At 39.4% G+C, this 18,897-nt stretch overlaps 1 protein-coding gene across 4 annotated transcripts in view; it reads left to right on the top strand.

Moving 5' to 3' along the window:
- Window positions 1–18,897, top strand: part of Gpatch8 (G patch domain containing 8) — an 84,980-nt gene that overhangs the window by 57,298 nt on the left and 8,785 nt on the right. For all 4 annotated transcript variants that reach the window (XM_013032009.1, XM_013032010.1, XM_013032008.1 and 1 more), the window contains one exon: window positions 15,950–16,080. In XM_013032009.1, the coding sequence (XP_012887463.1) occupies window positions 15,950–16,080 (131 nt within the window). The remainder of the gene's footprint in view (window positions 1–15,949; window positions 16,081–18,897) is intronic.

Below are 18,897 nucleotides of genomic sequence, written 5' to 3' on the forward strand. Positions count from 1 at the left end.
CATGCCTGAGGCCCTGGGTTTGATTCCCCAGCACCATGTAAGCAAAAAGAAAAAAAGCCAGAAGTGGCGCTGTGGCTCAACTGGTAGAGCACTAACCTTGAGCTGAAGAGCTGAGGGACAGTGCCCAGGCCCAGAGTTCAGGCCCACAACTGGACCCCCCCCCAAAAAAAAAAGAGACCAGATGTAAAGCTCTATTCCGCAATTTATGTATAAAATAAAGTTATAGATAATAGTTGTTGTGAGAAGTGATTGAGTTTATATTAAAAGTACTTAAAAGAATGTCTAGAACATCAGAAATGATTAAGAAATGATGTCATACCAGCTCAAGCATATAATCTTAGCTTCTTTGGAGGCTGATCTCTTAGGAACAGTTAACCAGCAAAATCCCGAAGTGGAGACAGGGCTCAAGTGAAAATGCCAAGCATGAGACTCTGAATTCAAGCCTCAGTATGAGCAATACAATCACAAAATAGATGTAGGGTGAGTTTGTCTTCTATTCTTATTGATTGAAAAGTAAACCTTCTTTTCCTGTTACTTTTGTTTTTTGTTTATTTATGGGGTCCGGTCATGGGGCCTGAACTCTGGGCCTGGGCACTGTCCCTCAGCTCTTCAGCTCAAGGCAGTGCTCTACCACTTGAGCCACAATGCCACTTCCAGCTTTTTGCTTTTGCTTATGTGGTGCTGAGGAATCGAACCCAGGGCCTCATGAATGCAATGCAAGCCGTCTACCACTGAGCCACCTTCCCAGCCCCTTTCTGTTACTTTTGTCTTATTGTGTTAGAATCTCAAATCAGCATGTTACATGTCAACCAAAATAAAAGTGCTAAGTTTTATAGTTTAACTCTTCTCTGCACTTAGAATTATATTTTGTTTATTTGGTTATTTATTTGGCAGGATAAGGATTCGCTTGTTAGGCAGGTGTTCTACCACTCGAGCCATGTCTTCAGCCTGCACTTAGAATTTCTAAAGACCATTTAGTTGTCCTTGGTACAACACAGCTAAATAACCCCTAAGAGGAGATTGAGTATATTTTTTATTCCTCTTCAATGGACATGAACTGACCATACAGATGGGCCTACTATTTTTCCAAATTGGTGCTCTAAAATCATAAAGACACCCGTCTTGTCTTCCAGGAAGGCACACAGGATTATTATGAATCTGAGACTATAGGTAAGTACTTTACTCTGTGTTAGTAATCCCTAGTTTGCACCTTCCCATCAAGTTTTCACCATTAAAAATTGTCAGAAAAACAATTTGTTAATAGTAAACTAATATACACAGGATCTTAAACATACCCTTACCTTTATTTAAAGGACATATTCCTCCCCCCCCCCCCAAAGAGCTGTGTGGTAACTCGTAAATGATTTTTTTTTTCTGTATATGCAGAAGGGTGTTTCATGTCTTTCCCTATTTACTAGTTTTTCTTCCAGTTTTATAAGTTTTTGTGAAGCTGGGCGCTGGTGGCTCACGCTTGTAATCCTAACTACTGAGGAGGCTGAGATCTTAGGATCACAGTTCAAAGCCAGTTCAGGCAGGAAAGTACATGAGACTCTTTAGCTCCAGATCTCCAGTAAACCACTAGAAAACTGGAAGTGGCACTGTGGCTCAAGTGGTAGAGCACTAGCCTTGAGCTGAAGAGCTGAGGGACAGCACTCAGGCCCAGAGTTCAAGCCCCATGACTGACGAAAAAAAAAAAAGATTTTGTGAAGACCTTACTACAAAACATAATAGTAATGTGGCTATATATAAGCTTTGGTTTATATATAGTAGTTCATACCTATAATCCTAGCTACTCAGGAGCCTGAGAACTGCTATTCAAATTTCATAAAAGTCTTTATCTCCGATTAATCACCAAAAAAGCCAGAAGGGGAGCTGTGGTTCAAGTGGTAGAGCACTATCCTTGAACAAAAGAGCTCAGGGACAGTGTGCAGGCTCTGAGTTCAAGCTCAAGAACCAGCACATGTGCAAGTGCATGCACATGTGCATGCGTGCGCATACACACACACACACACACACACACACACACAAACACACTAGTTTTATTATATTTTGGAATCTCCAAAAGATAAGCCATATCATTCCTTAGTAAATATAAAAATCTGTTATTTGATTTTATATGTTCTGAGGTTTCTGAGTGCTCTGTAAACACTAATACTAATCATCTCCTACTTTTGTTGACTTAGTTGTAACCTACACTTAAATTTGAAAACTAGTATTTGTTGGTTTTGTGTGTGTCTGTGTGTCTGTGTGTGTATCTGTCAGTACTGGTTGAACTCATCATTTTGCTCTCATTGGCTTTTTTTTTTTTTTTTTCTCAAAGCTAGTGCTGTCACTTCAGCCACACCTCCACTTCTGACTTTTTAGTGGTTAATTGGAAATGATTGCCCTTTGGATTCCTTTGCTCTGGCTGGCTTCAAACCTCAGTCCTCAGATATCAGCCTCCTAAGTAGCTAAGATTACAGGCTTGAACCACTGGCACCTAGCTGAAACTAAAGTTTATCTCAGATATCTGAAAATGCTCATCTGCTAAGTGGATATTTCTTTAATTTTATAGAAAACCTTAAAATTCAAACTTCAAATGATATTATCATTGTTACTTGGCAGTACTGGGGATTAGACCTAGAGTTTCACACTTGCTAGGCAAGCTCTCAGGCTATGCTTCCAGCCCTTTTATTTATTTAATATTTATTTAGTGCCACCAGGCGCTGGTGGCTCACGCCTGTAATCCTAGCTGCTCAGGAGGCTGAGATCTGAGGATCGCGGTTCAAAGCCAGCCCGGGCAGGAGAGACTGTGAGACTCTTATCTCCAATAAACCACCAGAAAACCAGAAGTGGCGCTGTAGCTCAAGTGGTAGAGCGCTCGCCTTGAGCTGAAGAGCTGAGGGACAGCACCCAGGCCCAGAGTTCAAGCCCCACGACTGACAAAAAAAAATTATTTAGTGCCTGTTCTGGAGCTTGAACTCTGGGCCTGTGTGCTGTCCCTGAGCTTTTGTGCTCAAGGCTAGGTAGCACTCTACTATTTGAGCAATAGCTCCACTTCTAGCCTTCTGGTGGTTAATTGTAGGTAAGAGTTTCGTGGATTTTGCTGCTATAGTTGGCTTCAAACCATGATCCTCAGAACTCAGCTCCCTGAGTAGCTAGGATTACAAGTGTGAGTCACTAGTGCCCAGCTTCTTATTTTGTTTTTGAGATAGGGTTTCATTAGCTTTGTTCCAGATAGCCTTGAATTCTCCATCTTCCTGCTTTACCTTCCAAGGATGGGATTATAGGTCTGGCATAATATTCTTTTTCCCAAAACAAATGTAGCAGCACACTATTAGTATTATTAGAATAATAGAAAGGCTAAAGGAATAGTTCTGTGTTGGGGCTGGGAAGGTGGCTCAGTGGTAGAGTGCTTGCCTTGCATGCATGAGGCCCTGGGTTTGATTCCTCAGCACCACATAAGCAAAAAAAGAAAAAAGCCGGAAGTGGTGCTGTGGCTCAAGTGGTAGAGCACTAGCCTTGAGCTGAAGAGCTGAGGGACAGCGCCCAGGCCCAGAGTTCAGGCCCCACGACCGGACCCCCCCCCCAAAAAAAAGCAATAGTTCTGTGGTATAGTATTTGCCTTGCATGTACAAAGTCCAGGGTACAATCCCCAGCAATGTACATACAAAAAGTAAATAAATAATAATAATGGGGATAATAATAGTCAGTGCCCTAGCAATTTCAAAACTCACTCAAGATTCTTCCAATCTTTTTCTCTTGTGTTTATGCTACTAAGAACTTCTAATTATGAGCCAGAGATCACAAATTGTCTTAGCAGATATATTTAGTCTGGTCTTGATGGTGTTAACCATTCTACTTTTAATTTTCATTTATTCCAACTTGTTAAAAAATGAAAGCTGAACCTAATGGTGCACATATATAATTTCAGATACTCTGGATTCCAAGGTGGAATTATTTGAGAGACCAGGGTTTCAGGGCCAGTCTTGACAAGTTGTTGAGAATCCATCTCTTATTTGTTATTGTTGTTACTGTTTTACTGTTCTTGATTTTTGTTTTTTGTTTTTTGGTCAGTCGTGGGGCTTGAACTCTGGGCCTGGGCGCTATCCCTGCCCTCTTCAGCTCAAGGCCAGTGTTCTATGGCTTGAGCTACAGCACCACTTCCTGATTTTTGTTTTATTGGTGTTACTGTTCTTGATTTTTTGTTGTTACTTTCTGTTGCTATGCAGCAAGACCTTGTAGCTCTATGTAGCACAAACTAGCCTTGATTTCTGTCTTCCTACCTCAGTCTCCCAACTGCTGAAATTAAAGGCATGCCCATCTCTTAAACAAGAAGAGCAGGGTTGGGAAGGTGGCTCAGTGGTAGAGTGCTTGCCTTGCATGCATGTGGCCCTGGGTTTGATTCCTCAGCACCACATAAGCAGAAAAAGCTGGAAGTGGCGCTACGGCTCAAGTGGTAGAGTACTAGCCTTGAGCTGAAGAGCTGAGGAACAGCAGATTCAGTTTTATATAATTCAGCTTTGACTTACCTTGAAAAATTAATAAATATCCAGTGATATTGGGCCTACATTTTGATATAACCCTTGAATAGAGCTGAGTCATTATTACCTCTTTACTTCTCTGTAGTCAGTTCTAGTTTTGATTTCAACTTACCTTTTGCATCTCTTTTCTCTTAACAGCTATGTGATTTAATGTTACTAGTCTTCTAAAAACACTTGTGTTTGTTTGTGACCCAGGGCTGTTCCTCTCCTTCCTCTCAAGTTTCTGTGAGTTCTGACTGACATTGGGAAAATAGAAAATTGAAGACTGCTTCCTTATCAACTTACTTAGAATTTCAGTACATCAATCCATTTGTCAAAATCTGGCACTGTAAATCAGCTTCTGAAATTTGCTCTAGTCTCCCTCTTTTTCTGAAAAAATAACTTTAATATAAAAACCTCTTAGCTTTTTTTTTCTTTAACATAAATCACAAGACTAATTTGGTGATAGCAGATAATAAAATAGCAGATAATAAAAGTAGTTTCCTCAATTGTCTTTTATTTGTTTTATTTGTTTTGTATTTTGGTACTGGAGTTTTGACCTTACTATTTACTACCCTAGCACTCCAGAACCTGAGCTATTTTCCAGGCCTGCATTTGGTAAACTTTTATGCTCAGACTGACATCAGTCCTCCAGATCTCAAGTTTCTGAGTAGCTAGGATTGTAGATGTGAACCACCCTTGAATTTTTTTTCTTAACCTTTTTTTTTTTTTCTTTTGGCCAGTCCTTGGGCTTGAACTCAGGATCTGGGCACTGTCCCTGAACTTTTGCTCAAGGCTAGCACTCTACCACTTGAGCCACAGCAGCATTTCTGTTTTTTTCTGTTTATGTGGTACTGAGGAATTGAACCTAGGGCTTCATGCATGCTAGGAAGTACTCTACCATTAAACCACATTCCTAGCTCTTCTTAACCTTTTAATATAAAAAAATTCACTGATATGTCAAAATGTGAAAGGGTGACCATCACAAAGTATGAAATCTTGTGATTGGGAGTTCCATGAAGTGGACTCCTTGGTGCACATGCATCCATTCATGCATAGTTCTGGTGTGGGAACATAAACTAATGCTTACAAGTATGTACACCCATGCTCCCAGGAAGGGCCATCAGTGTGTGTTCTGCATGCCACCAACTACAAACCAACATCTACTCAGGACATTCAGTAACAAAAATACACATCTTGCCAGAATATTGAGGCTGACTTGGACCAACACAAACCCAGAAAATACAGTACTACTTACTTTAAGGTAGTCGTTCATAAGGGTTGTCAACAGTTCCAACATAAGGAACAAGTCTTCTGGCTTTCTACATCTTTTTTCTCTAGCCAATGTGGTCTTTATTTATAGAGGTCTTGATCATCAGCAGCATTATTATCTCCTTCAGTCAGAATGATAAATTGTTTTTTTACGAATCTTCAGAACTTGATGAGCTATAAGGATCTCTCTTTTCCAAACACAAATTCCCCACCCATATGGAAGTTATGACTCGCTTCATTAAAAAGAGATCTCTACATGTTACCATCAAGTACCAGTACAGCTGGGCTTCTACTCCCAATTATTACCATTCACCCCTTCCAGATCCTTAGTGTGGAGGACATAATCATTCCAGAATTTTGGATTTGATAATACAGCTGCCTCTACTTCATCCACTGAACATCACCTAGACAGTCTAGAGACCTGCAAGCAAGACACTGAGAGAAGAGAGGGGGAGTGACCCTTGGTTATTTGTAAGTTAGACTTGTCCATGATTTTGCTTTTCCAGACTCAAACTCAAGATCCTCTTGTCTCTACCTCCTAAGTAGCTGGTATTACAGGCATGCCTACAAAACCCAGCTTTAGTTTCCTTTATTTGAAGTAACTAAAATAGGGCTGGGAAGTTGGCTCAGTGGTATAGCGCTTGCCTTGCATGCCTGAGGCCCTGGGTTGGATTCTTCAGCACCACATAAGAAGCCAGAAGTGGAGCTGTGGCTCAAGTGGTAGAGCGCTAGCCTTGAGCTGAAGAGCTGAGGGACAGCGCTCAGGCCCAGAGTTCAGGCCCCACAACGGGACCCCCCCCCCAAAAAAAAATAACTAAAATGGATGAACCCAAAGCAGTGAGCACTAAATTGTACGGAATAGATTTTTTATTTTTTGGTTGCAGTATTGGGACTTGAACCTAAGCCTGGGCACAAACATGTTCCTTAGCTTTTTTGCTAAGGAACTCAAGTGCCTTTTTGGAGGCTAATTGGAGATCTAAGAGTGTTGCTGACTTTCTTGCTCAGGCTGGCTTCAAATCTGATTATATAGGGTTTCAGACAAGAAATCACCCGCACTCTGGTTAAAATAGAATGTGTGTGTGTATGCGCGTGCTTGTGCAGGCACGCACACACGTGCACATGCGCACACATGTATAGGCACACACATGCTTATACACTGGTCCTAAGGACCTTGACCAAGGGCCTGGGTGCTGTCCTTGAGCTTTTTTGCTCAAGGGTAGTGCTCTACCACTTGAGCCACTGCTCTGTTTCTAGCTTTTTGGTGGTTAATTGGATGTAAGAGTCTCAAGGGGCTCTCAGTGGCGCAAGCCAGCCCAGGCAGGAAACTCCTTGAGACTTTCATCTCCAATAAACCACTCAGAAAGCCAGAACTAGCGCTGTGGCTCAGTGCTTGCCCTGAGCTGAAGAGCTGAGGATAGTGTCCAGGCCCAGAGTTCAAGCCCCATGACTGACCAAAAAAAAAAAAAAAAAAGTCATTCAAGGACTTTCCTGCCCTGGTAGGCTTTGAACCATTATCCTCAGATCTCAGCCTCGAGTAGCTAGGATTATAGGCATGTGGTATCAGTGCCTGGCTTGTAGTTTGTTTTAATAAAGTGTAGCAGAAGGGAAACTTCAAATTTAGTAGTATTTTCTTTCTGTTGCTATGGGTACATTAACTATTGGAACTATTTAATAGAGAATTAAATCATTTAGTCAGTCTCTAAAACTTGAACATCTTTGGAGCCTTGTTAGCTGCTTAGCCTTATGTGTTCATTCCTGTCTTGGGAAGAGCAGCTTAGATCTAGCACTTATAACCTATACCTTGGAAAAACTTGTGTTTCCATAGAGGAGTTGTATGTTTAAATAGACCCTTGAGGAGAATGTTGCAAGTACACCAGAAATTCTTTTATGTAATTGGAATTGTTTTTCAGTTCAGCATGTAATCCTAACATAAATAAAAATTATTTTACTTTTTTCACATTCTTCCATTTAAACTTGTTCTCTGCCCCATAAACTTAAATTTATCACAGTGATGTACTACAGAGATTCTAAGATTAGGCTCTATGTTCTATTTTCGTCTGAAAGGATAAAGCAGTCTAAATAAACGTTTGTGGATGATTGCTTCAAAATCCCCTAAGCTAGACACTTTAAATGGATAAGTTACATTATAAAATTATCTCAAGTTATCTTAAAACTTGTCCATGTTAAATTTTTATGGTAGTAGAAATGAATATATATGAACAAATATATACATATATGTGTTTGTATATATATGAATAAACACACGTGTGTGTGTGCATGTGTGTGTGTTTGGATATTTTAAAACATATATATGAAAATACCTTAAAGTAGGCAACTATTTTTTTAAATACCATATTTCTAAGACATTTTGCTGAATTTGTCAACATAGCAAAACAAATATTACACAGTAATTATGTGACAGACTTACTTGATATCTACCTAATTACATTAATAGTCTGTTGCAAAGTAAAAGGTAATAATAGATGGTAAGTATTTTCCTGCATGACTGTAATTAATATTGTTCTTACCATAAAGAATTTGTTTTTCTTTCTTTCTCATTGTTCCATAGTAATTGGTTTTAGTATTATTCTAGGTACTCTTTCCAAATGGAATTTTCATTCCTTATTGATACACATTACTAAAAGAATTTTATCTTTTGTCTACTAAGATTTCCTTCACTATTATAATCTTGACTATAATCTTCCTTCCCTGAGTAGTTAAATGTGATACTTTCTGCATTCCTTTCTGGCCTTTTCTCCCAATCACCAAGTGGTGATGTGCAAGATTAGCATCAGACATTGGGGGCTTGAATCAGGTGTCTAAGCAATAGCTACAGTGTGATTACTTCAGTCTGAGAGAGAAAAAGGGAGCAAAAATCCATAAGCTGTTGGATGCTGGTGGCTCACATCTGAATTCCTAGCTACTTAGGAGACTGAGGATTGAGGTTTGAAGCCACCTTGGGCAAGAAAGTCTGTGAAACACTTAATCTCTAATTAGCAACCAAAAAAAAGGTCCAGAAGTGGAGCTGTGGTCAAATACCAGCCTTGAGCATAAAAGCTCTGGGACCCCATCCATGTCCTGAGCTCAAATCCCAGGAAAGGCACAAAACAAAGAAAAAACTGGGCTGAAGAGGCCATGGATTTTGGGGTATTTAGGATTGTTGATATGAAAGATGCGATTGCAGTTTGAAGAAGGGCAGATGATGTGTAAGCAGAAAAAGAGGCCAACCCTTTCTTTATTCATCCTGTGTCTTCATAAACAAGAAGTACTACGTAAAAGTGCATGTGTTCTCCCTCATCTCATTTTAAAAAGTAAAACCAGTGTAGTAAATACTTATTGAGTATCTGTTTATGCCATGTATGAACAGTGCATATTAGGGAAATTCAATCTTGGTTCTGGATGAGTGCTGTCATTAATCTGATTAGAAAAAGAGAACTACTTTGAGTCTAAGAAGATCAAATCAGGTGTTTTTCTTCAGAACTGAGTAAATATAGAACATAATTATTTTAGTGGTAATCGGTATCAGTTTAGTGAGATAAGATCGTCTCACACATCACCACTTGGTGATTGAAAGAAAAGGCTAGGAAACTGAAGAAAACCTCACATTTAACTATTCAAGGAAGGAAGATTATACTCAAGATGATAATAGTGAAGGAAATCTAAGTTAGTAGAAGATGAAATTCTTTTAGTAATGTATATTGTTAAGGAATGAAAATTGTCTTAGTGGTAGTAAATACCTGTTTTCTGATGTCTAAAATTTCCTTTGCATGGGAATTGTTTTTTGTTTTTTTCCATTAGAAAATAAATTTGAAAGCCAGGTGCCGGTAGCTCACGCCTGTAATCCTAGCTACTCAGGAGGCTGAGATCTGAGAATAAAGGTTCAAAGACAGTCCGGGCAGGAAAGTCTGTGAGATTCTTATCTCCAATAAGCCACCAGAAAACCAGAAGTGGCACTGTGGCTCAAGTGGTTGAGCACTTGCCTTTAGCTGAAGAGCTGAGGGACAGTGCCCAGGCCCAGGGTTCAAGCCCCATAACCAACAAAAGAAGAAGAAAAGAAAAACTATGGACAGAGTATTCTTACACTTTAATTCCCAGCTTAAACGTAGTAATACTGTAATAATGGTTCTACTTGTTATTAATCCACTAATATTGTCCAAAAAAAAAGCCATATAGTGTAAAGTAATTTAATCTGTGCTAGGCACTGATGGCTCACACCTATAATCCTAGGTATTCAGGAAGCTGGGATCTGAGGATCAAAGTTCAAAGCCAGCCCAGGCAGGAAAGTCCAATAATGAGACTCTTATCACCAATTAACCACTAAAAAGCCAGAATGGAGCTGTGGCTCAAAGTAGTAGAACACATTGAGCACAAAAACTCAGGGACAGTGCCCAAGCCCTGAGTTTAATCCTCAGACCAGCATAAAAAATAAATTTAATTAAATTATCTGCTACAGAGCCTGAATGTTAACTTTAGTAGACATTAGAATTTACATAGACATTACATTTACTAGACAGTAGAAAGTTACTTTAGTAGACAAAATGTCTACTTTAGTCTACTTGTGTTCATGAAGTCCTCAATTAAACAATACATGACTGCTTGGTGATCCTTTTCTACATGTTTGCTATTGCTGCATTAAGATTTTCCATTTTCGCCGGGCGCTGGTGGCTCACACCTGTAATCCTAGCTACTCAGGAGGCTGAGATCTGAGGATCGCGGTTCAAAGCCAGCCCGGGCAGGAAAGACCGTGAGACTCCTATCTCCAATAAACCACCAGAAAACCGGAAGTGGCGCTGTAGCTCAAGTGGTAGAGCGCTCGCCTTGAGCTGAAGAGCTGAGGGACAGCGCCCAGGCCCAGAGTTCAAGCCCCACGACCGACAAAAAAAAAAAAAAGATTTTCCATTTTCTATTTTTTAGCATAATTTGTTCAGCTAGTCAAGTAGAAATTAGTGTCCAGAGTTAAGATATTTATCTGCCAGCCTGATAACTCTCTGTAAGCTGTGGAATTTTTGTTTTGTTTTTATGGGCAAACACTTTTCTGTTAAGCTACAGCATCAGCCCTTAAGCTGTGTTTCTTTTTCTTCTCTTTTCTTTTCTTTTTTTTTTTTGGTTGGTTATGGAGCTTGAACTCAAGGGTTTGGGCACTTGACCTTGAGCTTCTTTGTGCTCAAGGCTAGCACTCTGCAACTTGAGTCACAGTACACTTCCGGTTTTGGGGTAGTTAATTGGAGATAAGAGTCTCTGAAGGACTTTTCTGGCCAGGCTGGCTTAGAGTGACGATCCCCAGATCTCACCTTCTTGAGTAGCTAGGATTACAGAGTGAGTCACTCTCTCTGTCTCTGCTAAGCTATGTTATCTTTAACCAACCCAGAGGAGCCCCAGTTAATTTGGTTGATACTTCAAGTACTGCATCATTTGTTAAGGTTTTTCCTCTCTGTTAGACATTTAGAAAGTTTAAGGAAGAACTTAGCTACCTTGAGGAACAGTAGAAAGTGTCATTCTTATACCACAAATGTATACTTTTTGTTGTTGGTGATGGTGGTTGTGGGACTTGAACTCAGAGCCTAGGTACTATCCTTTAACTCCTTCAGCGCTAGGCTAGCACTCTACCACTTTGAGCCACAGCTCCACTTCCAGTTTTCTAGTGGTTAATTGGAGATAAGAGTCTAACGGACTTTCCTGCCCTGCTGGCTTTGAACTGTGAGCCTCAGATCTATCTCCTGAGTAGCTAGGATTACAGACATGAGGCACCAGTGCCTGGCTAGTTTTTGGCATCTTTTTTACCCTCTTCTTTCTTTCTTCTGTTTTCTGATTCTTCTCTGATAAGCAATCATGCTGGCCTTTTATTTTTACTTAAATAAGTTATCTGAAGCCGTCCTTTTCTAAGAATTTCTGAGAACAAATTGAGTACAGTGTACAGAATTTCATATGAACATTCCAGTGGCAAATGAGCCAGGACTACTACCTATTGAATGAAATAGGCAGTTTTGAAATACTGGCTAGGTCCTTGTACCTTTATAAAAATTATTTTTTAGGTTGGGGATGTAGCTCAGATAGTAGTAGAGGTCATGCTCAATTTGCTCCAGGCCCTGAGTTCAATCCCTATCATCTCCCAAAAAAAATTTTGCATATAGGGAATTAAGTTTCTGATCAGTATCTATCTTGTCATTTGACTTAGTTTTATCTAGGAACATGGGATATACATTTTTCCCCCCCAGGGCTGAGGACCAAACCCAGGGCAGGCGCCCTTCTGCTGGGCTAAACCCCCAGCCCCGGGATATACATTTTTAGACTTGTTGTTTCTCCAAATAAGAGGCTCTTTTGCTCTCTGAATAATTGCTTAAAATATGTCCCTATTAGAGATGTGCAATTATTTTGTATTAGTCTTTCCTACAAATATTAGAAATTTTTATTTGGGGAAAAAAATCAAAGATCCACTATTTAAACCAAATTATTAAGTAGATCTCTTTTATAGACTTTGCTCTATTTCATGTTTTGGGGGTTTGATTATAAAGATAAACTTAAAGGAAAAGAGTATTGAACAGTTGTGACTTACTAAGTGATTTACATTTATTTTGACATTAGTATCATAAATCTACTAATAGCCCTGTCTTTACACTGAGGGAACTGAAGCTGTGATGGATAAAAATCACATAGTGATTTAACTGTGATTTAAACATAGGTCCTTTAGACTATGAAGCTTATACATACTGCCTTTCTGAAAGACAAAATTGATTACTAACTGTTATCAGAGAACAGAATATGACTGCTGCTAGATAAGAACTATGGCAAAAGTACTGGCAGTTCAGAAAAAGATATCATGCCTTACGAAGGATCAGAAGAGATTTTGTGAGGGGGATTTAGTTTGCCTTTGAATTGGAAGGAAAGTCTTTAAGTTAGGTAAAGGAAAAATAGGAGCTAAATCATGTCTTGCCATTTTTATTACCAGAATGCTATCACATGAGCAAGACCACAAATGTACATAGTGTGTTTGAGAGTTTGCTGAGCCCTGTCTCAAGTTGAAGCTAAAATTTTGAGTTTCTCGTTTCTACCTTTGAGACTATAGGTTTGACTCAAGTTTGTAAAGATGATATGGAGCCAGGCAGTGGTGGCTCACTCCTATAATTCTAGCTTCTAGGGGCCAAGGAGGCCAGCTCAGGCAAAAATTTGAAGAAATCTCACCTCAACCAATAAAAAGCTGTGCATAGCTGGGAGCCAGTGGCTCACACCTCTAATCCTAGCTATTCAGGAGGCTGAGATCCGAGGATCACGGTTCAAAGCTAGCCCAGGCAGGAAAGTCCATGAGACTCTTTATCTCTAATCAACCACTCAGAAAACTGGAAGTGGCGCTGTGGCTCAAGTGGTAGAGTGCTTGCCTTGAACTGAAGACCTGAGAATAGTGTCCAGGCCCAGAGTTCAAGCCCCATGACCAACAAAACAAAAACAAAAAAACGCTGTGCATAGTGGTATATGTCTATTGTACCAGCTGTGTGGGAGTCTGACATTGGGAATATAATAGTCTAGGCAAGTCCAGATACAGTGATACACTCCTGTCATCCTAGATATGTCAGGAAGCATAAGTAGGGGGTTGTGATCCAGAACAGCTTGGACAAAAAAGTTCTCAGGACTCTCAAAAAACAAAACAACAAAAAACACAGAGCAGAAAACTGTGGCCCAAACATTAAAGCACCTAAAAAAAATTTTTTTTAAAGCACCTGCCTATCAAGAACATAGCTAGCCCTGGGTTCAAGCTCAGTCAAGCAAAACAAAGTGTGTGTGTGTGTGTGTGTGTGTGTGAGACAGAGAGGGCGGTCGAGGGAGGGAGAAAAAGGGAGAGGGAGAGAGAGCATATGCTACACTTGATAAAGTAACAAAATTTATAATTTCAGTGTATTAGCATCATCTCATTTGTCTTCTATCCCTCTACATTATATACACATGTGTGCGCACATATATGCTAGCCTGAAGTGGTAGGGTATCTTTCAAAATAAGTTGAACACAGTTGTACTTCAAATTGGAAATCATCCTGGAGGCTCTAGACATTGGTGGAAGAACATTCTTTGGGACAAAATGTCCTATTGTTCAATAAATGCCTCCTTATACAGGTGCCAGTGGCTCATATCTGTAACCTAGCTACTCAGGAAACTGAGATCTGAGGATCATGGTTCAAATCCAGCTTGGGCAGGAATGTCTGAGAGTCCTCTTCCAGACAAAAAGGCCAGAAATGGAGCTGTGGCTCAAGTGGTACAGTGGCAGCCTTGAGAAAAAAAGCTCAGAGACAGTGCCCATACCCTGAGTTCAAGCCCCAGTGCTAGCATACAAAATGTATATAAAACATAACTGCTTCCTAAATAAGATGAAATATTTATAAAAAGGAAAGAGATGATTAAGCGTGGGGAAACAATGAAGTGACTAGAAAGAAGATGGCATATATAAGAAAAACACATTCTATTTAAATTTTGAGTAAAGAGCTTATTGTAAAGAGAAGAAAAATCTAGGTTGATAGCCTTAAAGTAATAATATAGGCACGATGGAGACTCTTTCTCCCCTATTTCTTTTGGAAGAAGAAAATTAGATTCATATTTACTTAGAAGAGTTCTCTGTTTGAAGTCTTTTTATAGTCTACTGTGAGAGCAGCCTGTCTCAGTAACAATTTAACCAGCTGTTGGTTACTTGAATTTCCCTAAAACAAAGATAAGTGAATACAAGGCTAACTGCTTTTAGACAGCAGCAGTCCTTTCCAAAGTTATGTAGTCATTTTTATTAATAAGCAATAGGAATGGTTTCACATACCTAGGTAGCAGTGTGTCAGTCTGTGTGTACACATATGTGCTTCCCTTCTCCCAGCACTTTTAAAGTTGATGGCTTTGTCCTTGATTGTTCAGTATAATAGTTTGCAGATTCACTAAGAGAGCTTATGTAGTAATGCTTGCTTTATTTTTTTCTCTTCCATTCTTGTTTTATTTTTTACTTTTTTTCCTTTGTGATATGACATTTTCAGCTGATGTATTGAAAGCAAATCCTTCTAATTTGGAAGCCCTGATCACAAGAGTGAGTTTTTCTACTAGTGTCTTTAGCTGTATCTCTTTTTTTTGTGTGTGCGTGCGTGTGTCTTTCTACCCTTTCTTTCCCCTTCCCAATTCAAAAGAGTTTCAAAACAGGCTTCATAAATATTAGGTACGAAAATTCCTCTGTCTGTTGAACATCATACCTTTTTACAAAGCAATGTCCACTTTATATTGGGTCAAAGTCCTTTTCCGAAGCTGATGTAAAAACATAAACTAATGTATGTGTGTTTTTTTTTATATTACCTATTGTGTTAAATAATTTTAATCCTGTCTTCATTGCAGATAGGTATGTCTGGACTTTGTCACCAGTGTATTCTGGCACTGTTCTTTTCTTTTATCTTAAGGAAATGTATACAGCAGCTTTTGAGAATAAAAGACCTATTATCTGAATTTTCAAATCTTCAGCTTTATCTCTATTTTCCCTCTTTATCCTCTGGGTATTTCTCTCAGAACCATGAAGGAATAAAAGCTATTAATATTGTACTCTAATTTCGGTAGACTGACCAGATGAAAGTGGTCAAACTGATGAACTCTGAATGTGCTAGTATTGGAAGACCTCTAGGGTTTGTTAAATATGACAGGAAACATGCTGAAAAGAAACAACACCTTTTATGGTAAAATGAAAGTATGTTGTCTACTTGTTTTGATTTATATAACCTCCCCCATGAAAGCTGTACATTGCTTTTTAAGATCTTACATTGCAAATAATTTTCTGTGCTAGCCTAACCCCTTTCTGTTCTCTTTGGCCTGTGTTACTACAATTTATCTCATGCTCTGTTTGTCTAGTTTTGCATCTTGGAAGAACAGGTGATTAAATAGTCCCTTTTCTTTCTTCCCAATGTTCTAAAATTTGCTTTTTGCTTCTGACAACATTTTATTTTGTCCAATAAGGCAGATGACTTCTGTCCTAATTAGAAATGCAGATATTACACGTGTGTACCCAGAGTATTTAGCCATTGTGTTTTCAGTTACCATAAGAAAGTATGATAATGTGTTCTACACTAGTACCATAACCATTGGTTGAGAGTAAATAGTTTAAAGGCTTTGTCTTTAAAATCCCCAAGATACTCTAAATCACCTACCCTGTTTTCCTTTCTTTCCGTTACCCAGAGATTAAAAGATCTCAAGCAGAGGGAGTTTGCCCGAAATGTTTCTTCAAGATCTCGCAAAGATGAAAAGAAACAAGAAAAAGCCCTTCGGCGGCTCCATGAGTTGGCAGAGCAGAGAAAACAAGCTGAATGGTAAAGAAAGTTTCTTCTAGGGTGTTCTAAAGATAATTATAATGCTTTTAAGACTTAAAGCTATAGATTTAAGATGATGATTTAACATTTAAATTGAGGTTTAAAAATCATAAGTCTTAATATATTTTTAAGCCTTAAAATTTTTAAGCTGCATGTGGTAACACTCACCTGTAATTCTAGCTATTCAGGAAGCAGAGGCATTGAGAACTTTGAATTGTAGGTCAGCCTACACAAACTTAGCAAGACCTTAACTTAGAATGCACAAGGTCTAGAGGCATGATTTGTTAGTATAAGACCTACCATTCAGTCTTTTAGTAGATTCTTCTTTTAAACTAAAAGTATATTCATATTTGGAATATAAGATACTGTTGTGTGCCCTTTGAGGACATGTTCTAGGTGACATGGTCAAATTACAGGTAAGCCTCTACCTTAGTTTCCTTATCTATAAGACTAGTAAGAGGATCTGGGAAGGTGGCTCAGTGGTAGAGTACTTGCGTCACATGCATGAGGCCCTGGGTTTGATTCCTTAGCACCACATAAACAGAAAAAGCCAGAAGTGGTGCTGTAGCTCAAGTTGTAGAGTGCTAGCCTTGAGCTGAAGAGCTGAGGGACAGTGCCCAGGCCCAGAGTTCAGGTCTCATGACTGATTTAAAAAAAAAAAAAGACTAATAAGGGCCAGGCGCTGGTGGCTCAGGCCTGTCATCCTAGCTTCTCAGGAAGCTGATCTGAGGATCACAGTTCAAAGCCAGCCTAAGCAGGAAAGCCCATGAGACTCTTATTGCCAATAAAACACCAGGAAACTGAAAGTGGCACTGTGGCTCAAGTGGTAGAGCACTTGCCTTGAGCTGAACTGCTGAGGGACAGTACCCAGCCCATAGTTCAAGTCTCACAATCAACAGGAAAAAAAAAAGACTAATAAAGATTTACTTATAGTTGTTATAAAAAGTGACTGAGTTATTATATCAGAAGTACTCAAAGCTGGGCATTGGTGGCTCATGCATATAATCCTAGCTAATATGGAAACAGATCTAGGGATCATGATTCAAAACCAGGCTGGATAGAAAAGTCCATAAAACTCTTTATCTTTCATTAGCCACTAGAAACCAGAAATGGAGCTGTGGCTCAAGTGGTAGAAAAAGCCCCCCAACAAAAGCCCAGGCCCTGAGTTCAAGCCCCACAACCAACAAAAAAAAAAGTATTCAAAAGAATACCTAGCATATCAGACAAGATTAAAAAATGATATCACAACTGGCCTGCCAGTGGTTTACCTATACTACTAGCTTCTCAAGAGGTTGATGTCTATTTGAGAATCATAGTTCCAACCAGTCCAGGCAGATAAATCTAAGAAGCTCTTTATCTCCAGTTAACAAAAAAAAAACTAGAAGTTGAGGCATGGCTCAGTTGGTAGAGTGCCAGCAATGAGTGGCAAAATGAACAGAAAAAAACTGAGTTGAGATTCAGAGGCTCTCAGTTAAAGCCTGGCATTAAAAAAAAAAAAAAAAAGCAAGAAAGATGTAATGTCACTACTCTCTAACACTTCATTTGTAGAAAAGTGCAGTATTCTATCCAGAAAGTTCTGGGATATACACTATACGCTTAGTACTAAATACTCTAAAACCAAATTCTATCCATTTATTTCTCATAGTTTCTTGCCTTCTTGAATGTTCTAAATGTTCTTTCATAGTTATTACTGATTACCACATTTTTAGCTGATATTTAGTCTTAGACAAATTTACCTAACCTAAGGCACTAAATCTTTGCCCCTTTGAAGCTCACTGCAAGTTTTATGTGATATGTGCTTCAATCAGAAAGGAAAAAAAAAAAAGTGAGGTTCCTGGTTTTTCAGTGGCCACCAAGACCAAGAGGACACTAGATTTAGTACAAAGAGAAACTATGAAGACATGTATAAGTGGCATACCTGTAATCTCAGCACTCAGGAGGTTGGAAACTTCAAAGCCAGTCTAGGCTACATAGCTAGGCCCTATCTGAGAGAAAGAGAGAAAGGAAAGGAGGGGGGATAGAGGTGAAGAGGGAGAGACTAGACAGAAAGACTATGATTGTGGCTTTAAAAAAAATTGCTGAGGGCTGGGAATGTGGCTTAGTGGTCGAGTGCTTGCCTAGTATGCATGAAGCCCTGGGTTCAATTCCTCATTACCACATAAATAGAAAAAGCAGGAAGTGGCACAATGGCTCAAGTGGTAGAGTGCTAGCCTTGAGCAAAAGAAGCTCAGGGACAGTGTCCATGTCTTGAGTTCAAGCCCCCAAGACTGGTCAAAAAAAAATTTTTTTTCTTCTGAGATGTCAGGAACTGGTGTGTCATATTTGTTATCCTAGCTACTCAGGAGGCTGAGATCTGAGGATCATAGTTAGAAGCCAGCCTCTGCCAGAAAACACACACACACACACACACACACACACGTGTAGAGCTGTGGCTTAAGTGGTAGGATGCCAGCATTGAGCAAGGACAACCCCGAGAAACACACACACACACACACGTGTGTAGAGCTGTGGCTTAAGTGGTAGAATGCCAGCATTGAGCAACCCCGAGAAACACACACACACGCACGCACGCACGCGTAGAGCTGTGGCTTAAGTGGTAGAATGCCAGCATTGAGCAAGGACAACCCCAAGGCCCTAGTTGGAGCAAGTACACTAGGCCATTTTTCTAGTTCATATTCTAATAAGTGTTTTTTTTTCACTGGTAAGTTTCAGTTCTCAGTTTTATAAGTGAATAATTAAAAGATTACCAAGTAGGGCTAAGGGTGTAGGCTTAGTGGTAGTAGACGACTTGCTTTGTTTCTGGAGTTCTTTTTTTTT

The sequence above is a fragment of the Dipodomys ordii genome, unplaced genomic scaffold (assembly GCF_000151885.1).
Source record: "Dipodomys ordii isolate 6190 unplaced genomic scaffold, Dord_2.0 Scaffold147, whole genome shotgun sequence".
NCBI classification, from domain to species: Eukaryota; Metazoa; Chordata; class Mammalia; order Rodentia; family Heteromyidae; genus Dipodomys; species Dipodomys ordii.